This window comes from Anopheles merus, chromosome 3R, assembly GCF_017562075.2.
Source record: "Anopheles merus strain MAF chromosome 3R, AmerM5.1, whole genome shotgun sequence".
In the NCBI taxonomy this organism is placed as follows: domain Eukaryota; kingdom Metazoa; phylum Arthropoda; class Insecta; order Diptera; family Culicidae; genus Anopheles; species Anopheles merus.
The window spans coordinates 32,903,160-32,926,891 of NC_054084.1; the positions used below are offsets into that span (position 1 = coordinate 32,903,160).

General features: G+C 43.9%; 1 protein-coding gene and 1 pseudogene across 8 annotated transcripts; both read left to right on the forward strand.

The window, feature by feature from the left end:
• Nucleotides 1-267: 267 nt before the first annotated feature.
• LOC121597930 lies at nt 268-4,011 on the forward strand (annotated as a pseudogene).
• A 9,143-nt stretch (nt 4,012-13,154) lies between these two features.
• LOC121597908 (SET and MYND domain-containing protein 4-like) lies at nt 13,155-21,514 on the forward strand. Of its 8 annotated transcripts, none has more exons than XR_006005481.1 (5): nt 13,158-14,220; nt 17,726-18,391; nt 18,572-18,816; nt 20,585-20,876; nt 21,265-21,514. XR_006005481.1 is itself a non-coding variant. In XM_041924217.1 (4 exons), the coding sequence occupies exons 1-4, from the start codon at nt 13,166-13,168 to the stop codon at nt 20,605-20,607; spliced, it is 1,989 nt and encodes a 662-aa protein (XP_041780151.1). In that variant the 5' UTR covers nt 13,158-13,165; the 3' UTR covers nt 20,608-21,019. The 8 variants fall into 8 exon arrangements, 5 of the variants coding, with proteins under 5 accessions (XP_041780149.1, XP_041780148.1, XP_041780147.1 ...); XR_006005482.1 differs by having other exon boundaries at nt 13,160-14,220; nt 18,572-18,702; XM_041924217.1 differs by lacking the exon at nt 21,265-21,514 and having other exon boundaries at nt 20,585-21,019.
• Nucleotides 21,515-23,732: the final 2,218 nt, after the last annotated feature.

Genomic DNA, 23,732 nt, shown 5'->3' on the forward strand with positions numbered 1-23,732 from the left:
GCAAAAAAATGAATGCGAATTCCAACCCGCGCGCGCGCCATGACGTCAATGTCGTTGAACTCGGAGCACTATTTTTAGATTAGAAGCGCATTTCCCCGTGCGTGTGCTGCGCCAACCCTTATTTCGTTCTATTCGAACCAAAATTGGGCTACGAGACGAGACGCATAAAATTCGACGGAAACGCTTGTCAATAGTTCAGCCAGCTGAAACGCTTTGCTTTTGAGCTTTGCTTGGACCGTGTTCATGTTTCTTTGTAACTAATTACTAATTACAATCTCTCTTTTCTTCCCCAAAACTCTCACTCCCTCTTTGAATGTATTTTCCCAGGGTTTGATGTTCGGTTACGCCACCGATGAGACGGAGGAGTGCATGCCGCTGACGGTCGTGCTCGCCCACCGACTGAACGAGAAGATTGCGGAGCTGCGCCGCAGCGGCGACTTCTGGTGGGCCCGCCCGGACTCGAAGACCCAGGTCACGGCCGAGTACGTGTTTGAGTCGGGCGCGTGCATCCCGCAGCGCGTCCACACGGTCGTCGTGTCGCTGCAGCACTCGGACAAGATTACGCTCGAGGAGCTGCGCAAGGAAATCATGGACAAGGTGATCAAGGACGTGATCCCGGCCAAGTACTTCGACGCGAACACGATCGTGCACATCAACCCGTGCGGGCTGTTCATCATCGGTGGGCCGCAGGGCGACGCCGGCCTGACCGGGCGCAAAATCATCGTCGACACGTACGGCGGCTGGGGTGCGCACGGTGGCGGTGCGTTCTCGGGCAAGGACTTTACGAAGGTGGACCGGTCGGCGGCGTACGCCGCCCGCTGGGTCGCCAAATCGCTCGTGAAGGCGGGCATCTGCCGCCGGTGCCTGGTGCAGGTGGCGTACGCCATCGGGCTGGCCGAGCCGCTGTCCATCACAGTATTCCACTACGGCACGTCGAAGTACAACCAGCAGGAGCTGCTGAAGATCGTCTCGGACAACTTCGACCTGCGCCCGGGCAAGATCGTGAAGGATCTGAACCTGCGCACGCCGTTCTACCAGCGCACCAGCACGTACGGCCACTTTGGCCGCCCGGGCTTCCCCGTGGGAGGAGCCGAAGGAGCTGGTGATTGAATGATGCCGGCCGGCGGCCGATGCTGCGGTCGAGCCGCCGGCGCCGGTCGCTGGCGAGGGGGAGCGTGCCACGTACCGTCCGGCGGGCGGTAGTGCTGACGGTGCGGCGATCGGTGCCGGGGCGGCGGCTTCTTGCGCCAGCGCCGGGGCGGAAGCGAGCGCTTGCAAGAAAGCGAAACTAGATATTTAAGTGTCTTCAGTGTGGACGTAATAGCTCGTTTATTTTTTGCAACCAACTTTTTTTTTGTCACTTAATGATGCACACAAACACACACTCTAAGCCGTGTGTCGTAGCGGGTGGCCGTGGCCTTTTCTGCTGAAGCCCGTCTTTAGCTGTCGCATACAGGTGTGTGTACTTCGGTGTTTGTAACGGTTACATCTCTCTATCTCCTTCCATTGTGTTATCTTCGGCTATCCCGTTTTGGACACTTAATACCATGGCATAAAGCAAAATGACGAAGATAGTGACGTAGACATCCTATCGTATAAACAGAACAAAAAAAAAACAACTACAAGACATAACAAAACACAGAGCATTTCAACACAAAAATGATGGGAATGCAATTGCCAACAATAGCAATGGAGCGCAAAAAGTAATCGCGTTTATGAAAAGACGAAGACAATTTACTATGTAAGAGCCAAGCGAGCGCGCGCGCAATGTTTGAAGTGCTAGAATTGTAAGGATTGAAACAACAACAAAAAAGCGTTAAATTTATGGGAGTATGTTTCCCCACTCGTCCCCGCACTACTCGAGCGGAGCTAGACCATTCGGTAGGCCACAGTAGGACCAACAAAAAAAAAAAACGAGATCAAAGTGCGCACGCATCCACATTACGCGGGTTTGCGAGGTGTACTGCCTGCTGCAAAACTTGCTGTGCGGTGGGAGGGGAAGATTGGTGCCACCACAGGAGCCACTGTGCCACAGGGCTTTCCACTAGAGCAAATAAAAAGCCTGGGGAATGGTCGTGAGAGTGTGCTCGCTCGTGTGTGCCGCATGGTTATCGACATTTCGACACAGGGCTTTCGAATATTAGATTAAAGGAAGGGCACCACCGTCGTTGCAGCAAAATGTTGCTACACATGAAGCACAAAGATGATGCGCCTGTAAACCGCATTTAATTTGGACTGTAGATATCGCTATCGAAGCAACAGGTGTTGTTGTCGTATTGCTAGTGCAGAAGAGGAGCTAGTAGTTCCAGCGTGTATAGGTTTCTTCCAGGCTACTAGATGTAGGCAGCTATAGGTGAAACTTTCCTGATCGGCGCGTTCTCATCCCCGCATAACTTTCCTATCGCGAAAACGGTTTTTTACGTTCCTTTCCACTAAATGATGAGTGAGCATTTACACAAAAGCAGGAAGGCAGTTTAGGACGTTAATGGAATCCAAACGGTGCTGTTGTGGATGCCGGGAGGGCCTAGCCTTCCCGGAATCCCTCCAAATCTAGGACACGAGAGAGAGAAAGAGAGAGAGAGCGAGCAAGAGGAGCTAAGAGAATGATAATTTTACACACTTGATGAACACACCGGCATCAAAATTTGGTTTTGCTTGCCAGGAATGTATCATACTGCCAATTGAAGACAGAGTTCAGAGGTCAAGAAGGCTAGTGTTCGCTCAGACACACAGTTTTGCACAAATAGGTTCATGCTCCCCTCTTCTTCTCCCCTTATTTTTTGAGTTGTTTTGGCTTTGAGCGAGAACAAACCAGGACACGAACCAGTGCAATACCTAAATACCGCGTTTGTTTTGTGGTTTTAGGATTTAAAATCCATAAATTTAAATTCTAAGAGTACGAATTGTGACACACACACACACCGATACACAACGGTAATTGGCATTATTAATTGCACTGAAACCCCGATATTGTAGAGCAGTTGGCGCACACCAACAGGTGAGGGGTAGCTTTAGAGTAGGTTTTGGTAAGACGTTTGGCAAAGCAGGACCAAAAAAAAAAGTTAAGGACGAAACCCCTCCAACTATGCGGGTTTCAGAAAACATTTTTTGATCATTTTGTCATCGTTGTTCAACCAAACCTAGTGCTCTTAGTGCGCCGGAAAGTCCAAAGGAAATGCGGTTTTATCTTGCCCCACCCTCCCTTACCAGCACACGTTTTGTGTTGTGTTTACGAAAAGGATTTTATTTGTGGAAAAGAGCTTTTTCGAAAATACTCCGGTCCGCCGAATTGGTCGAAGGGTGCATTCTCGGTACGACAAAAAAATGGAGCAAAATTGTGCATGAAACAGAAAAAAAGGGAAAAAAAATAAACTAGATTTATGTACTAAGCAGCACACAGATCGCGCAAGCAAAGAGAGAGGAATCTGTTGTGCTTTCTAACAATGATACAATTAAACAAACAATGAAAATACACAGATAACATAGATGCCATACACACAGCAGTGGCGGTGGAAGAATCGAAGCAAAAGATCAGTAAATTATGGTACAAAAAGTGTAAAGAATCGGTTCCACGCCACGGGACGCTAACAATCGTACAGCGGTACGACCGTCGTAAAGATCAATCGTACAGCGGTACCACAAGCGCCTGTTAACAACACCTTCTTAGGTTTTTGCACATAGAAAAACACATTTAATAATTTTAAAAAGATGAAACTCCTGCAAAGCACACACAAGCGTATAGAAAACAACAGAAACCGAAAAAAGAAAGAACGAAAGGAAAAGAAAGGTTAAAAAAGCGAGAAAGAAAAGCTAGTACCGAGACACGCTCCGTGACAGAGTGCGGGCGAGCACAACACCCTAAGCTAATAAAACAAACAAACAAACACACAAAAAAAGTGTAAAACATATAAGATGCATCTTTAACAAACGAAAGCAAACAAAAAATCATTATAAAGTGTTTGAAACAAAACCAGATTTTTCCCGCTATTTTTGCATGTGCGACAAGCAAAATCGGAGATAATTGTGAGTAACAAGCAAAAAACAAACAAAACAAACAAACAGATGATTTAAAATACACCTACTTCTATTCTATTTCAAGTGATTGAGATACATTAGAACGCTTGTGGAATGTGGTACCTTTTTTGTGGCATTTTAGAAAGAAAATCTGCACTCGAAAACAGCATCGGAAGAAGTGTGTTCCAAACAGGCATTGTCCGCGTACACATGACGCCCACGGGCCTGCCCGAATGCCCGAATGTTGAGCCGATAGCATTCGATTATATCATCACCATTAACGTAACAGGGATAGGCTTATACCACGAACGTAACCGAAAGGAAAGGCAAACGAGACACAGGCTATACATGTCGTCTACGGCAGGTAAGCAGTACAACTGTTGCTACCAGATACGCACACATGTTAAACGAACACAACTATTCGGTTCGGCTCGGTAAATGTCGGGTGGACGCCGGAACGCAAAGGAGCAGACTTTTTCATGATTTTGTATGACTTTGGCTGTTTTGGTCCTCACGTGTGGATACAGGCAATGGGGTTAACGCTTGATTCATCCGCAAAGCTCGTTATCTACACATGCAAGACTACGTCCGAGGTGCGAAGCAGTCAATTAGACAGGGCAAACATTTCCATTAACTCATCACTGACTTTCGTAAGCGTTTTAAGGTAATTAGTCCCTATGCAATGATCATTCTTTTACCGCGCCTACCGTCCTTAGTAAAGATGTGTCATTAATTTATACAAAATTCTTACATCATTACAGGGACAAAACCGCCACATGAAAGTGTAATGCTTTTGACCGTACATTAATCTCCTCTGCCGTTTCCACAACATGTTACGCCACCAAGAAGCTACGTCGGTGATCGATTGTCAAGTTCAAGTTCATTGCTCATGAGAAGCTGGTTTCCTTCTTGTTATGCCCACTCCCCCCAAAGTAAAGCCCGAGAGGAGAGCAAAGAAATGTCTCGTGCTGATTTTGTTGAACACAATGCTCTCTCGTTTGTGTGTGTTACGGTAAATCGGGTAAGTATGGGGTTTGCCGTTGGTGGTGCAGTATTATTTTGTTATGATTGTAGGGTTCGTGCGTGTGGTTTGCGCGCAACAAAAAAGTTTGAAGAGCGAGAGAGAAAGGGAGGACGCAGAGTTCATGTCGCTTTCAGCAGGGGTAGGTGAAAAACGGCGTGGGTTGTGGAAGAACCGATTAACCGACGTGTGAACCGACGTGCGAAACGGAGTGAAGTTACAAAAATAGCGGAAAACTCCAAGTGGAGGATAAGAAGGAGAGGACCACATTATTATGCTGCCCGATGATGATAAGATCAGTCGCAGTGGATTTGATTAGGCAGCAAGTGGCGGCACTTAAGATTGGCAGACTATGGGAAAGGTGAGCAAATCGTGCGCCCACACACACCCCCAACCAGCGGCAGTTTATCGGGACGGAAATGTTCTTCCTCCTCTAATCATCTCACCATCTCCCAACTCCGGTCATAATTTGTGGCTTGTTTCGCCTGCACAGCGCCAAAGTTCAGGGGTCCAAGCAGGGAAGGGTGGCACACTGGCTTGCCTAATCTTTGATCGTGAATTTTCTGCCCGATTCTTCCGCAGTGCGCGCACCGTTCTAGACAGGAGTGGTGGTTTGGTGAATAATTTGTAGCATCTGGTCGGAAAATAGGGTGCCCATTATGGCTGCCCAGAGATGAGTTGTGCGATCGATTTTCGCTCGATGGGAAAGGGTCCCTTCCCGTAGACCCGTCCGTCTTCGGCATGGTGCAGATCACATGAAGCCAGCCATAATAATGAGCTGATAATTGGTCATTTTCGCAACGAAACCAGAAGTTGCTTTTTTTGGGCTGTCCGATATCAAAACCTACTGACTCAGGCTACAGCTGCGCCAGACGTGTTCGGAAACGTGTTTGGAATCATCATCCAGTCATAACGATCGCTTCCAGTTTCAGGGCAATCAGATATTCAAATTTGCCTCCCTCCAATCTTAATGATTGAGGATTTCTCCCTTGTTTTCCTTTTCTGCTATTTTTCGCAATTCCAACAACGAAAATAAATTTTAAACTTTATAATTGATTACTATGGGGCAATCGATATGGGCAGAGAGGCTATAGAGTCAGTTCTGTTGCGTTATGACCGTTAAATTGTCAGCACTGCTAAACGTTAGGCGGAAGAGAAAGCGTTTACCATTTTCGCACGCGTTTGTGTGGCCCATTAGAACAGTAAAAACGAAATCATCACTCCTTGGTGAATTGCACGATTGCACCATTCTCGGCGGGCCCGCTTTTGATGTTCAAGGGATGATATGGTTCATGGAAATGGTCGGTGAAAATCATTTACAAGCGAGCTGGAAGCGGAGTAACGGCCGTTTGCCAATGCGCTATTATGTGTGTTGGCGCATTTTTTGATTCCTTTTTCTCTTCTTTTTTTCTTCTTTTTTCTTTTTTTTTCTTCTTTTCGCCACCAAATTCCAACGGTGGATGATCGATATAAGCAGATTTCTTTTATTGACTGCCATAAATAGGCTCGTTTGTGAGATTATATTTGCAACATTTCCTTATGGTAGCTGTTTTCCAAATTTCGCAGTGAAATGGATAAGCTTTGATTGTCGTATTAAAATGTTGAATGTATAAAAAAAGCTTTGCAGTCCTTACTAATTACTGTTATTAATATCAATGAATGACTTTGACTTCAGCTCTTCAATGCTTTCAATGCGCTCTAAAAACGATTTTTTGCTACTTTTGTAGAGTTCTGGTTCGGTGTAATATTTATTCGCCCGTCTTCGGCGGTGGTTCAATAACAACTGTCAACCTATTCTCCCTACTTGTACATGCTGTCCCTCTCTGTCACTGCTATTGCATTCTACAATCCCTTTCCTCCTCCAAGAAAAACAGTGAAAAAAAGCCTCTTATATTCTGTTATACAGATTTTCTATGGTTTTTCAACTTAAAACAAACAATTCACGGTTTACAATATCGATTGTATATACATCTACGTCTAATCCTTAAATCCTAACAAAAACCAAATTTGCATGGTCTAACTTTTTAATTGTCATAATACTTCATGATTCTGACTACTCTGTCGTGGTTTCTTGCAAATGATTTTTTTTTTTGTACATCTACATCTCGATCTTCTATTCTTCCACTTCCTTCATAGCATTAGTAACTTGATGGTTGTATCATATATGTGCTCCATCTCTCCACGTGTTCTGAAATCCTATTGCGTGTAGTACATTTCCGTGTCTCGGCCACCTCGAAGGACTTCTCTGCATCATGATTCAGGGTAAAGTCTTGTGCATTACGCTAAAGATAAGCTGCAAAAAAAAAATTATTTTTCAAAATAATTTCATTTTTCATTTAACATTCCCAAACTCAATACTTATCCGATACATGTAACTGTAACTACAGCTGATTTTTCTTTGAGATCTGCGCTCAACCGCTTCAACATCCTTCGTTGGTTCAATTCTACCCGTTGTCACTTGCTTCTGCATTGCTCCTATAAATTCCGTGTCATCTTCCTTCTCGCTTTCTTTGCTTGACTTCATTCTTAACACTTCAAACACATCTACATTTATAACTGTCCTCATCGATGACTCATGTCAGACTTTTTTTTTGCAAAGTAGATTCCTATTCCAACGCTTACTTATTTCAACATCTCAAAGCCTTTTTGACATAAATAACATATATTCTACATATTTGCAGTAATGTTCGATTCTTGTCTTATTTACTTCTTCTATTTATCACAATTCCTACAATACGTCGCTTCTTCGAACTATCTTTTGTATCTATAGTTCTTGTTAACTTTGCTCTTCCGTATTTTCCTAACTCATTCCGATGCATTTTAGCTTTTGTCAGTCTCACAACCATGATCAATAGACATTACATAATCTTTCATTACATTATTATGGACATTATCTTTCAGATATCATCTTAGCTGGTCTTACGGGCTGGTTTTACAAACTTGAATTCTCACGTATAATCTACTGACCTGGGACTCGTCCAAAATGTTTGTCAGTTACTCTTTATTCCATGAAGGAATGATTTTTTCCTGCACCAACTTTTGCTATCTACACGTACTGGAAGGTGTGGCAAAATATCAAACATGTTATTGTATATGCTCTTAAATTTTCTTCTTTCTTCTTTTTTTTTAACCTTATGTTTCATTTTGTCTGTAATGAATTTTCATTTCCCTTTTTTGCGATGTAAGATTGCAACTACCTTAAGTAGTCATTATGATCTCTTTTTTTAATTGTTAAGCATTTAAAAATTAATTTCCCATCCCATTTTAATATTCTTCATAATCAGCTTGTTACTCTGTGTTGTCCGTGTGTATCAATCTGTTAGTGACTTCATTTCGATTACTTTAACCTTCGCTCGCGTAGAAAATTTTGCCCATTTGTCCAATCATATGCCTGTCTTCTTCTAATTGCTTTGGCTACTATCCTCGATGAAGCCTAATTTTTACCAGCTGTTTGCGTTGACCTTATTCAACCCTACTTCAAGACCTTAACCGAACTTATCGCTAATTTGCTCTAAACCAGGTACCAAAATCGGTCAGTAGGCTGTCAAATTGGACGTCCTTTCATCCTAGCAGCTATCATAGCAATTAGCCTAGCTCCATCTGGAATGGGTTGAATTTGGGATTGGTCGATCTGGATCTGGAGATCTGGACAATCTATCTGGATTGCTATTATAGCGAGTAAACCCTTCGGACCAATGTTTTTTTTTAACTTCTTCCTGTTATCAATTTTGGTATTGTATCATAAGCATAGGAAGAGCAATGATTCCCTCTAATATTTTTGAAATACTCTATCATTACCACAAACCTCCAAAGCAACTGCATTCTTAAAATACTACATGTTGTTGGATATACACAATAACGATTAATGAAATCAACAAATTGATTATTTTTCAATCTCCAATAGCTAGATCCATAGTTTATAATCAAGTCTTCTAATCTATCTATCATCATGTGCATTCCGGTTGAATCACAATTCTGTCGTGATGTATTAGCATTTGATTTGCAAACAAATCCCGTTTGTTTATATAAATGCATGACTAACGATTTTATGTAATTATTTTTAACAGTAGGAATTATTCCCTGATTTTCGTTCGCATTACATTACTTTCTTTGAAGTTATCAACAAGATTCCTAATTAACAAGACTCTAACAAAATTTGCCTATTGTATTTTTTTTATGCATCAAAAGAGCCTTATTAATCAAAAGTCAGCACCACATCTAATTTTGTTTTATTCTATTAAATGTTATCACATAATACAAACTATGTCTACATTCTTTTCGTTTTTTTTTGTTTACTGTATCCTGTCTCTCAATTGTATTTTTCCTCTAAATCTTCAATTTTATTTTCTCTCTCTCTCTCTCTCTATGTCTTTCTCTGTCTCTCTCTATCTATCTCTATCTCTCTCTTTCTCTGTCTCTCTCTATCTATCTCTATCTCTCTCTCTTTCTCCGTCTCTCTCTATCGCTTTTTTTATGTGCAACTGTGCACTTCACATAACAGCCGGAATCGCATTCTTTTTATCGCACATAATCACATTCAAGATGTCACGCACATTGAGCTTCTCGCGCTGCCAGCCACTCTTTAGCTTGTTTTTATATTAATCTAAGTTGTCTTTTATGTGACAACTTGGCTTGCCAGATTAATCTCTTTTTCCACCACTATACTTTCCTTTCTACTTTTGTCGTCAGCGTATGCTGCATAATATCAATTTTCCTATTTTAGTATGGCAATTCTTCTAACTTGATTTCTATGTTATGGAACCATACCGGTCTAACATTAGTTTTAATGCGGCACTTCGAAATTCCTCGGTCTTGCCTTTGGTGCTAAATACTGGATATTCATACTAGATCATACTGGACTCACATTCTCATTACAATATGGCACTACAGATTTCTCTAGACTTGCCGTTTGTGCTACGGAATCATACCGGACTCACATTAACTTTAACACGGCACTTCGAGTTTTTCGAACTTGCCTTTTGTGCTACGGAATCATACCGGGCTCACATTCTCATTATAATATGGCACTACGGATTTCTCCGGACTTGCCCTTTTGTGCTACGGAATCACACCGGACTCACATTCATTTTAATACGGCACTTCGAATTTTTCGGACTTGCCTTTTGTGCTACGGAATCATACCGGGCTCACATTCTCATTATATGGCACTACGGATTTCTCCGGACTTGCCCTTATTGTGCTACGGAATCACACCCGACTCACATTAACTTTAATACGGCACTTCGAATTTTTTCGGACTTGCCTTTTGTGCTACGGAATCATACCGGGCTCACATGCTCATTATAATATGGCACTACGGATTTCTCCGGACTTGCCCTTTTGTGCTACGGAATCACACCGGACTCACATTCATTTTATACGGCACTTCGAATTTTTCGGACTTGCCTTTTGTGCTACGGAATCATACCGGGCTCACATTCTCATTATAATATGGCACTACGGATTTCTCCGGACTTGCCCTTTTGTGCTACGGAATCACACCGGACTCACATTCATTTTAATACGGCACTTCGAATTTTTCGGACTTGCCTTTTGTGCTACGGAATCATACCGGGCTCACATTCTCATTATATGGCACTACGGATTTCTCCGGACTTGCCCTTATTGTGCTACGGAATCACACCCGACTCACATTAACTTTAATATGGCACTTCGAATTTTTTCGGACTTGCCTTTTGTGCTACGGAATCATACCGGGCTCACATGCTCATTATAATATGGCACTACGGATTTCTCCGGACTTGCCCTTTTGTGCTACGGAATCACACCGGACTCACATTCATTTTAATACGGCACTTCGAATTTTTCGGACTTGCCTTTTGTGCTACGGAATCATACCGGGCTCACATTCTCATTATAATATGGCACTACGGATTTCTCCGGACTTGCCCTTTTGTGCTACGGAATCACACCGGACTCACATTCATTTTAATACGGCACTTCGAATTTTTCGGACTTGCCTTTTGTGCTACGGAATCATACCGGGCTCACATTCTCATTATATGGCACTACGGATTTCTCCGGACTTGCCCTTATTGTGCTACGGAATCACACCCGACTCACATTAACTTTAATATGGCACTTCGAATTTTTTCGGACTTGCCTTTTGTGCTACGGAATCATACCGGGCTCACATTCTCATTATAATATGGCACTACGGATTTCTCCGGACTTGCCCTTTTGTGCTACGGAATCACACCGGACTCACATTCATTTTAATACGGCACTTCGAATTTTTTCGGACTTGCCTTTTGTGCTACGGAATCATACCGGGCTCACATTCTCATTATAATATGGCATTACGGATTTCTCCGGACTTGCCCTTTTGTGCTACGGAATCACACCGGACTCACATTAACTTTATTACGGCACTTCGAATCTTTCGGACTTGCCTGTTTACTATGGAAAAACTGCGCTATGGATTTGTAAACAGACTCGCATTTTATTTGTTTCGGATTGCTGTTCGCTACGGTCTTCGACCGGACTCGCATCTCCTTTTACGACTGTTTGTTTTTTATAAAATATTTTTATTTGCACTGCGGTCTTTAACCAGACTTGCATGCTTCTTACTGTTTCAGTTTTCATCAAAACCAGTGCGCTACGGATTTTTAACCGGACTCGCATCTTTTTTTTTTAAATTGAAATTTTTCAACATCTTTCTGTTTCTGCAAACACTGTGCGCTTGGTGTTTTCAGCCGGATTCGCATTCTTTTTTTATAATCATTATAATTATTTCGATATGCACTACGGTCTTCAACCGGACTTGCATGCTATTTTAAAATTATATTTATTCAAAGTCTCTTTTTATTACAAACACTACTTTGCGCTGCGGAGTTTCAACCGGACACGCATTCTCTTTTTTTAATCAATAGTATTATTTTGGGTATGTACTACGGTCTTCAACCGGACTTGCATTCTTCTCGATTTTTCATATTCTTTCTTATTTTTTTTTTTTAGTTTGCCAAACTGCGCTGTAGATTTCAAACCAAACTCTCATTCTCTTTTCCCGGTCAGCAAAAATAATCATGCTTTCTCGCTCTTACATATTAAAATGTTTGTTGGGTTCTGTTAGTAAGCGTCAGTTTTGTTGATTGGGTACGCAACATGGCTGTCATTTACACTTGCGCCTTTTCCACGTTTGGGACAATGCTTCGGGATTTTGCCTAACTCACCTTTTTGCCTTTCTTTCGTAAAACGCTACGTGCTACAACTTTTTTCCCAGACTCACTCTTTCCATCATCTGTTATCTGCACGTTTTACACACCACCAACAAAAAATCGTACCGGCTGCGCCAATTGTAGAGTTCTGGTTCGGTGTAATATTTATTCGCCCGTCTTCGGCGGTGGTTCAATAACAACTGTCAACCTATTCTCCCTACTTGTACATGCTGTCCCTCTCTGTCACTGCTATTGCATTCTACAACTTTATGCTAGGATTAGGTAATATATAAATAATTAAGATGTGTTTCGGTCGGTTTCTAAATAAATAAATTAATTAATTAAGTCCATGACAGAATTATCAATACAGTAGAACGTCGATTATCCGGGGGCGGATTAACCGGTGGGTGGCTTAACCGTGCGCATAAACGTGACAGCTGTTCAAACGTACAGCGAACATTTACAGCGATAGTCAAGTGGGCAACCAGTTTTTTGTGCAGCTCAGTAGTATCTAGTGGTATTTTCGAAATTCATTTTTGTTCATGAACAGTTGTTAAACCTATGGTTATTCTTCTTCTTTTTCTTCTTCGGCGAGTGAGGATGTATCCTTCTACATCTGACGTTTCAAATGTATTCAGAGTTTTACCCACTCTTTATTTTAACCTGACAGTTGTCATTTGGTCATGGTTATTTTTTTATTTTTGTTTTCAATTTATTTTTGTCTTTCTATGCTATTTTTTGTATTTTTTTTAATTTCTATTTGATTTTCCTTCATGAATTTGATATTTTTTTAATTGGTTATGGTTATTGATTTATTGACTTTTACACTTCTTGGACCATTATCCGTGCAAATCGATTAACCGGCAACTGTCCGGTCCCGAACTGCCCGAATAATCGACGCTCTACTGTACTTTATTCGCAAAATAATAATTCAGCGATAGCTCATTCCGCTATGTTCGTATTAAGCTTGTCAGCTGGGGGATACGCGGATTTGTTTTGCGCGGCTTTTTATCTGTCAAATAATCAGTTGCATTGTGTCCGGATTCGCACGAACAGCTCAAAGCAATCCGCGTTTTATCCTTGCATCGTTAGCCTCTGCTTGTGCAGAGATTTGGAAGCCGCTACAATTGTTTTTGTGCTAATTAACAGCCATAAATACACACCTCGAATTACACCATATTGTGTGCGATCGTTTTTGAGCGAAGCCGCAATGAATGTCCTCGATCAGGAAGTATTGGACGCTCTGCAGCGGGAGGAACACTGTACGACCCATCTGTTCGAAGAACTGTGGACCGGTTCGCTCGAACCTGCTTTGGACATTGCGATTAGACACAATCCTCATGCGGAACATTCGGTACAGATAATCTCTCGGATAGTGGAGCAATGCCTTTGCGAGTTTCCGTATCGAGAATTCCTGCAATTGCACAACGAGGTGAAGTACGATGAGCAAGCGGCGAAGCTGCGCACCGAAGGGAACAAAATGGTTGACCCGAAAGTGAAGCGCCTGTACGAAGCTGTGAAGTTGTACAACGAAAGCATCACGTACACGAAGCCTGGATCGACGGATCGATCGCTAGCCTATGCCAACCGATCAGTAGTGTGTCTGCAGATGCACCGGTACGAGGAGTGTTTGGCGAACATCCGGCTAGCTCGCGAGGCCAACTATCCGGCCCGGTTGGCGGACAAGCTGGACAAACGAGAGGAACAAGCGAAAGAAGAGTTGGCAAAGAGCAACGAAAAGAAGAAGAAGAAGAAGAAAGATGATCTGAAGCCAGAACTGCCGTTGAGCTTCCCGGGCCACGAGCACATGCCACACGTGGCCAACTGTCTGCAACTGCAACAGAACGAACAGTACGGACGGCATGTGGTCACCACTCGCCGGCTGAAGGTGGGCGATGTGGTGATGCTGGACACGCCGTTCGTGAAAACGCTGCACGATCCGCTCCGGCATGTGCGGTGTGATTTTTGTCACGCCGAGCGCCCATTCATCCTGATACCGTGTGAAGGGTGTACCTGGGTGATGTACTGTTCGGCGGAATGTTTGGGCAAGGCGTACAGCCAGTACCATCGGTATGAGTGTGGCGTCATGCGGGACCTGTGGCGAGTGGCGGGAAAATGTCCCATGACGGCGGTACGCACCGTAGCCTCCGCGTTCGGCACGTTCGATGACGATCCGGACGCACTGCAAGCGCATCTGGACGAGCTGGATGAGCCGCAGGTGAATGGATTCACGATGGACTGGCGAACGGCCACACCAAAGGATGTGTACAACACGGTGCACGTGCTGTCGACTAACCAAGAGCGCCGACCGTTTATGCAGCTGGTGTTCATGGTATACCTGGCGATCATTATACACAAGCTCATGCTGGAAAGGACTGAGCTGGGACCGCGTAGCCGCGATAAGCCCAGCATAGGCAAGCTGCTGTTCGATTTGATCCTTCGCCACGTGCAAGTGATACGAATTAATCGGCAATTTTTGTCCTTCTACGAGCACCGCCCGGACAGGCAGCGGTTCCAGGCGAAAGAATACGGAACGGCTTGCTATTCGTTGGTTAGCATGTTTAACCATTCCTGTGCCTCGAACGTACGGCGGCTTATTTTGCGCGACGGCCGCTGCGCTATGATCGTTATTCGCCCGATCGGGCCGGGTGAACAGCTGTTCGATAGTTACGGGTAAGCGGAGAGTGTAAGGAAAAATTACGTTTTTTTGTTACGCATATTTAATGTAAATTTCGTATGCTTTCAGGTTGCATCACTTTTCGTTTGAACGGTCACACAGACAAAAAGGCACGTTCGTAATGTTCAACTTTGAATGCTCCTGTGAAGCCTGTGCATCGAATTATCCGACACTAAATCAAATAGTTAACCAGCAGTCAAGAGCACCTATGCCTATGGCCGATGCGATGGAACTGTGCTCGTTTGAGGAAGTTTTGGAAACGCATGACCCGAAGCTGGCACTAGAGGTGAAGGCTAAGCTGCAAACGGATCTAAACCGTAGGGCACGTCGATATCCGGCGGGCGAAATAATGTTGAGAATGTTTAATTACGACTTTAGCCTTTTTGTTGCGTATCAGTATACGTCCGAGAGCTACAACTACTGGGAGTACTGCAACCCGTAAGCCCAGAGAAGGGTGGGGTTCATTGATACGAGGTTACACGGTAGACATGGTTTTACATTCGAACACTTGCATTAGACGTAATGGCTGAGCATATAGAGCTGTGAATATGTACTGCCAAGCTGAACTAGATAATAGGAATACTGGTACCAAAGGAAATACCGTTCGAACGAACGAATTGCATTTGTTGAACTTATGCGGAAAAAAGTGGTGAATACATTGAATGAATTCTTCGAAGCTTATTATTAGGTGGACGTTATTATCATATATGATGCATTCGAAAAGCTTTCTGTTGCTGCGGACTATTTGCTACGAAATGAATAAGATGGGTGTTTACAGGGCTTTTTGAGTAATTTCCCAATGTGGACACAATTAAGAGACAGGTAGGCAATGCTGCTCACAGTTAACCGTTGTCTGAATGGCCAAATTAATACCTTGAACTCTATGATCTACGGGTATCCCATACATTTTGTTCGGGAAATTGAACTTTTTCTTATCAAAAATTTAATAATTTTTTAATGTACATGATTTGAAAATTTCAAATTGAATGTGAAGATTATGGTATTTGTCTTATTTACTTTAGTGGCAAAATTGGGAATTTAGAAAAAAATAGGTTGCTACCATTTTCATTTAAAAAGTGATTTCGAATTGAAAATTAAAATCACACTCCCGGTATCTGGTCGGCATCTGGAGTAGAATTTGGTGTAAATTTGGTAATTGAGATAGCGGTTGAAACAAAAGCATGACATACGAACCTCTGAGATGCCTCAACCAGAGGATATACACTGAAGGCAAAACAAAGCACGACAGAAAGAGGATATAAAGCGGAATAGAACGAGATAGACAAACCTCTGATTATTTCGCAAAAAACAACATACGAGGGCTACACTATCGCCTTAAAGAAGTTGAAGAAGATTCCTTTTTGATAATGTGCGCACGAATAATAGGTTGTTGTTCAGGCGACAAGTGTGTTTATTACAATTTAGTGGCATCATATTGCTTGCATATCTCTGCACATTTAGCATTTACTGTTGATGGCTTGTTTCGCTCTTGTTTACTGTTAAGTTGTTTCGTGTTAAGGTGGTCTACTGGGGGAAGTGTATGTACAGGCGGTCCCCGAGATACACGGTACCTCTTATACGCGGTTTTCCAAATTTGACAGTTCTTTGAGCAAATTGTACTGATGTGAGAAATCCATAGAATGTAAAATACCGTTTCAAAAGGTTTAAAAATGTTCAATTGAGTAGAAACATATCAAAAAATTTATTTGGTGTCTAAAACCACCCCTTGCAAAAACTTGCAAAATTACACGAATATTAGTGATATTTTGCCTGCAAATTACGAGATTCGACTTACGCGGAAATTCGAGATACGCGGTATTTTGCGGCCCTTTTCGGTCCCCATTAACCGTGTATCTCGGGGACAGCCTGTATTTGGTTTCACCACCCGACATTTTCAGTGTCTAAAACTCCTTAACCTAGTAGGCCAGTGTGTCGTCCACGAGGTGCCTTTGCACAATTGTTGAAAAAAGCCACATTTCATTTGTTAGTTGCTATCATGGCCTTTCCAAGCGTATACAGTCCCCGCTATCATGCGAACTCGGAAATGCATTTTATTGATTTGAATATATTCTATCATAAGGAAGAATGGTCATTGACTGTGCAGTTCGAAACTCTATGGCATAAAACGCTTGGAAGTTCTTTACAAAGTGCGATTATAAACAATCCCAATGCGACACAATCGGTAGAGATGATCGCTGAGATAGTAAGAAATTGTCTTAGCAGCGTTAGCCATCCCAATCTGGAAAAACATTATTACGACACAAAGAACACGAAGCTAGCGGTTAGCTCTCGCATCAGGGGAAACAAAATGCTAGACAAGAGTGTGAAACGGTTGAACGAAGCTATTGTGTTGTACAACGAGAGTCTTTCGGACACGCAAGCAAATTCGGAGGAACGGTCCCTAGCCTATGCCAACCGATCGATAGTTTGCCTGCAGTTGCACCGGTACGAGGAGTGTTTGGAGAACATCCGGCTAGCTCGCGAGTCCAACTATCCGGCACGGTTGGCGGAAAAGCTGAATCAGCGAGAAGCCGTAGCTAAGAAAGCGTTGGCCAAGGCCTTGAAGCAGGATGCTGAACGGATGGAAGAGGAACCGAAGGAAGAACTACGGCTTAGCTACCCGGGCCACGAGCACATGCCGCATGTGGCCAACTGTCTGCAACTGCAACAGAACGAACAGTACGGACGGCATGTGGTCACCACTCGCCGGCTGAAGGTGGGCGATGTGATGATGCTGGACACGCCGTTCGTGAAAACGCTGCAGGAAGATTGCCGCTATGTGCGGTGTGATTTTTGTCACGCCGAGCGCCCATTCACCCTGATACCGTGTGAAGGGTGTACCTGGGTGATGTACTGTTCGGCGGAATGTTTGAGTAAGGCGTACGACCAGTACCATCGGTATGAGTGTGGCGTCATGCGAGATGCGTACAGTGTTTGTGGAAGATTTCCAGCGACTGCTTTACGCGCGACTGCCACTGCAATCAGTATCTTTGATGGTGACCTAGTGGCATTGCAAAACCATCTGGATGCGCTGGACGAGTCCCGGGTGAACGGATTCACGATGGACTGGAGGACGGCCACACCGAAGGACGTGTACAACACGGTGCACGTGCTGCCAACCAATCAAGAACGACGAGGTTTGGTCGATCATACGTACCAAATCCTTGTTGCGATTCTACTGCATAAAGCTATGGTGGAAAGGATTGAGCTGGGACCAAAGTGCAAAGCAAGCCCTAAAATGGATAAGTTTTTGTTCGATCTGATCCTTCGTCATGTGCAAACCATTCGATGTAATCATCAGTTGTTATCCTTTTACGAGGGTCAACCGCAGGAGAAATATTTCGAATATAAACTATATGGTGCGGCTTGCTATCCGTCGGTCAGCATGTTGAACCATTCCTGTGCCTCGAACGTACGGCGGCTTTATTTGGCCGACGGTCGCTGCGCTATGATCGTTATCCGCCCGATCGACAAGGATTGCCAACTGTTCGATAGTTACGGGTAAGCTAATTTATTGTTTACAATTACAGGAACGGTTACCAAACTCCATTGTAAAATGGCATAGTTCCACCGTATGGTTGCACGATTCCCCTAATCAGTTGAAGCATAGTGCTAACTGCTTGAACCACCAATATGCTCCGAACCCCAGTATACGAGTACTTTTTTTTCGCATGCTTTCAGATTGCACCACCTCGATGATGATCGGGTACTGAGACAAAGGGTTATTCAATTGCTGTTCAACTTTCAATGTTCGTGTGAAGCATGTACGCACAATTATCGTACATTCAAGGAACTATCATTCCAATATGGAGGTGATTTTACTTTGATAAGTCATATTCAACAGGAAGGGATTTACGAAACCTTAGCAACCCGTAACCGGAAGTTAGCATTAAAGATCATGAGAGAACTGCAAACTGACTTAAACCGTAAGCATAGCCGGTATCCATCCTATGATGTGTGCGGGAAGATGCGATGTTATGAGCTCTCCTTATCCCTGGTGTACGTGTCGGAAAGTTTCCTGTACTGTAGGAAATGCACGGGTATATTGGAATTACAACACTTGCATCCAGAATCTTTGTCTTAGAGTACTTAGATGATCCTTCTGAATGCTTTGTTGAGCTATATAATATAAATAACAGTAGAAAAGGGTTTGTTGCTTGAGCGAATGAATCTCTGTCGAACATTTTGCCTTAGAATGCTTAGGTGATTCATCTGAATGATTGGTTGAACCAGATACGTATGAATATCAGTACTAAATAATACTGTTGCCACGATTGAATTGCATGTGTTGAAAATAGCTACGTATTAGGGAATGTTATTACCAGGGATGATGCATTCGCGAAACGTATTCTCTGAGAACAAAATGGAATAATTAGTGTAAAATGAGGGGAAATCATTAAATTCATTGAATTTAATAATGAAATTTGAAATTCATAAGGTAATTTAATACCATTTATACATTTAGTTTCATCGTCGAAACATTTCGCCCGGAGCGATCCGGGTCGTAATTTTGGTTCCAGTAGGTTCAGTGGGTTCAGTACATTCGTTAAACCTCACGACGTAGATGTGACACAGAGAAGAGGATTGCACAGAAAAGAGATGCACAAAATCACAATAAAACGAACCAATAATCATCCTATACAATTCCAGAATGTTTACATGAATCCATTCATCTTAAGAGAACATCTGAACTAGTGATGAGAAAAATGAATTTTATGTCGGAATCGATTTCGGCTAGCTCCGCAGTTTTCTGGAATCGATTCCGGATAGTATGTCTGGATAGTAGTAGGATAGTAGATCCGGAATCAGTTTTCGGAATCGATTCCAGAATCGGGTCGGGAATCAGAATCGACTCCGGAATTGATTCCGGAATCGGCTCCAGAATCGGAATCGACTCCGGAGTTGGAATCAGTTGTGGATTAGAAATCGGCTCTCGAATCGGAAATGGCTACTATATTAGAATCGGCTTCCAAACGGAGTCAGTTTCGGTATCGCCACTGAACCAGCGTTTGAGTAGAATCATACTACGTATTGATAACCGCAAAAATTCAAAATTTACTTGTAAAAGATCAATTCTCGTGGAGTTTCCCGGACTGTTTTCGCTTCTAAAACTTCTTTTTTCAATTCAAGAACTTCAGAAATTCACATTCCGGAGCTAATTCTAATGCTGGAGTCAATTATGAGTCCGTTATCGGGGCAAATAGCGATTCCCAGGTCAATTCCGATTCCGGAGCCGATTCTGATTGCGGTATCGATTCCGGAGACGACTCGGAAATCGGCTCCGGAGTCAATTTCGGAATCGGCTCCGGAGTCAACTCTGGAATCGGCTCCGGAGTCAACTCTGAAATCAGCTCCGGAGTCAACTCTGAAATCGGCTCCGGTGTCAACACCGGAATCGGCTCCGGAGTCGGTTCCTGAATCGGCTCCGGAGTCGGTTCCTGAATCGGCTCCGGAATCGGAATCGATTCCAGCATCGGAATCGGCTCCGGAATTGATTCCGAACACCGAATCGGAATCGGGCACAATGACACTCCATAGCAACACGTTGATTTTGTTACTCTTTTGTGACTAAATTGTACGACCCTTTAAAATTCAACTTAGAGAAATATCGGTTTGGTTCGCTGTTTATTTAGTTTTTAAAATAATTATCTAATTTTTTAAAATCTTTTTTCTGTTTCTCCCCTTCCAAAAAAGTGTCTTTTGAAACGGTTCAATAATCTCCCCGTAGCTAATCAATTAAATTCCCATGAAATGTACACACTGCTGGACCCTGTGCGCTGGAAAGAAAAGCGGCTGGCAACATCGGACGGAAAATCAATCGCCAAGCCGCGTCGGATAACGGATAAAAGCAGCCGCTGGTGGCGCTGTAGATAATGGACACTTATCCGACCCGGTCGGCTTAGCGTGTACGCTGGTTTTCGTAGAACTCGAACCACTTGAGCATGATTAGCATGATCAGTCGCTCAGCAGTGCTCGGTGCTGTTAGGTAGGTGTAGGGTATGGGTTGTATTTAAGCGGGGAGTTGCGTGAGCTAATGAGGCATCAGGAGGGAGCTCGGTTGCCCTCTCTCTTGCTTGGTGCTTTTGTGCTGTTGGGCCCGTTTGGCACTAATTATAAGCATCCTCCCGGAGGCGGACTGACCGCAACCACCACCGACTACACCACCGACAACAACTTTTCATGCTGAAAAGTGCAGATAAACGAGCAGCTTTCCACTCCACATTTACGAAAAAAAAAAAAACACACACACACACACTCCACAGTCAGACACAGTTATCGACCACCGGATCTCGGTGCGATGATGATGATCGGATGACACACAGCGGGGGTACAGGAGGAGGGGGCTGAATTAAAGCACGTTTTTCAATTTCCAGTGTGCCGCCGATTCTGCCACCACAGCCGCAGCAGCGGGAACACCAACGGGGTTCGGGGTTGATTACATTTATCTATCGGATCGGACGAGATATGCACGATCGACCAAACGTCCGCACGATCTGGAAGAGAGGAGAAGTTCACGCCCGATTTCCCAGTCCGCGTCCCATCCGGTCGTAGGTCGAAGACGGTTGCCTCTTCGTTGCCTTCGTTCCTCGCTCGCTATCCTGTCCCAATCCCTCGCGCGTGGTATGTTTATGTTTGACGCTGTGTTTTTCGTGTTGTGGTACTGGCTTTCGATTGCGATTTATACAGTTTTTTCCGCTATCCCGCATTCAGCCAATGCCAGATTTTATCCCAACGACGGGCGTTTTGAAATTGCTCAAACTGTTTGCGGTAATTGGATTACACTAGTACAGGCGGAGTTCTGGTGTAAGCGCGCGCGGGCGCGCGGGAACCTGGTGGATCGAGTACACACGTACGTACGTGTACGTAATCGACTGACCTCAAGACCGAGTGGAAGAACTCAAAAATAAAAACGGGAAGCTTAGCATACAGAGAATACACCAGACTTGGCGGGCCAAATTGCGGGGCCGTTGCGAAGAAGCGCTTGGGAAGAAAAATTCAAAATTGCTACCGTGTACGTTCTTCTGCAGCAAGTGCTTCAGTGCCCTCCAAAATGTGGGCTAAATCGGGGGTTGCAAGATCGTAATTTCTGGGCAGCGGAATAATTCTAATTTAATCTGCCTCAGACCAATGGGGCGCCGTTCAGTTTGAAGATTTGAGATTGAAACGACACGATTACCTCAATTTGTAGAATTTAGGTTGCTGTCCTGATCGTATCGAACGGTTCTGCGCCTTTTCTTTTGTTAGCTGATGCTGTATACTAATAGAAAAAAGCTCCCCATTTAATGATGATTGCCAATTTACACGCAAATTCAAATCAATTACTTAGTGTAATTGAATTTGAGACATTTGCTTGGGGAGCTTTTTTTGTGCTCTAAAGAGGTTCGTCGCTTGCTGCCCGCACGAAAGTCTTTTGTTTTTTTTTTGTTTTTCTAAATTCTTTAACTAGATTTTGTTTTGCGCCTCTTTAAAGGGCAACGGGACAAGAATTCTATAACACCCTAGGATGTTTTTTTGTTGTTTTTGCATGCCATTTCATGTCAATAATGTCGTTCGATCAAACGTTTACGTGATCGTGGAACGGCGCGAACGGAGACAAGCGTCCGGGATTTTGATCACGACGTGACAATTTGTTTCCATTCCATTCATCCGAAACCGTTATCTGCTGCGCCGGCAAATCTAGGAAGGAAATCCCTGTTCCCTGTCCCAGTGGTTTGAACTTTTACCCAGTGCCGGACTCATCTCACCCCGCCTCCTAGCCCGCCTGCTCTGTCAGCATGATGGTTGACAGTAACGGCATTGTGTCCGTTTTGCGGACATGCGATCGTACATCGTACAGCACCGTGTGTGGGTGTTCGAGCTCGGTAACCACATCGAACCCAAGACGGGGACGGATGACAACATCGTAAAGAGGTACGATGTGTGGCACGACATGTGAAGATCGGGTGACAAAAAAATATATATATATACGGGAGAAGAAAACGATCTTATCCGAGCAGTGGACGGAGCAGAACATAGACGGAAGGGGAACGTTTGTATCGTGTTCAATTTGTCAGCAAATGAAATGGAAGAATTTGTCACCGCCTGCTGGGATGGACATGGAGAGAGAGAGCATTGAATGGAAATCAATTGACCCTTGCCTGTTTCCTCTTCTCGGGAGTGTTTGGTTTGCTGAACGCTTTAACGCTCGGCCTGCTTGTTTAGCACACAAGGGATAAACGACATTCCAGCTAAAGAAGAATGGGTTGGGCTGCTGACCACACCGGGAGAATAAATGTTTATTTTTTTGAGGTAGTAGACCAACCGCCCCATCCACTAAAAGGGAGCTTTTCGTGCCAACAAGTGTTAAAGAGGCACCACACCATTCCAAACAGTTGCTGCGCGCAAAGCTGTTTCTTTTAATAGCGCAACTTTCTCACACACACTCCATGTGGCGTCTCGATCGAGCCCGTTCGATCGTGCGCCCTTCAGATAAGGAGAAGCTTTATATCGCGCGACTAATTTAAAACCAATTAATTTCCTCCTGATTACAGCAAACGGTTCGATCGTTCTTTGGGCGTGCGCGCGGGCAACTCTCAGCGGCTACTACTTAAACCAAGCGCGCGCGCGCTCTTGGGATCGGGCCGGAGAACTCACGTGATAACGAGCGATTTCCACCCAAAGGGGAGAGGAGGGAAACCGGTTGACGGTACACGGCAAATTGGAACAGTGATCCGATTTATTGCATTGCGCCGGTCCAGTCCAGTGTGTCTGCTTGCGCTAAGGGCATCGCGGTGACCCAGAAACTGAATGAGGGGGGAGCGTTCACGCACGCTTGTCGCTTTAATTAGAAGGCACCTGCAAT

Bases quoted from the DNA above. Each gene is read 5' to 3' on its own strand.
- LOC121597908 (XM_041924215.1), top strand. From the start codon at position 13,166: ATGTTCGTATTAAGCTTGTCAGCTGGGGGATACGCGGATTTGTTTTGC. The intron at 14,102-17,606 runs GTGGGCGATGTG...CGCCGGCTGAAG, and splicing joins TCACCACTCGCCGGCTGAAG to GTGGGCGATGTGATGATGCT. The intron at 18,392-18,571 runs GTAAGCTAATTT...GCATGCTTTCAG, and splicing joins CAACTGTTCGATAGTTACGG to ATTGCACCACCTCGATGATG.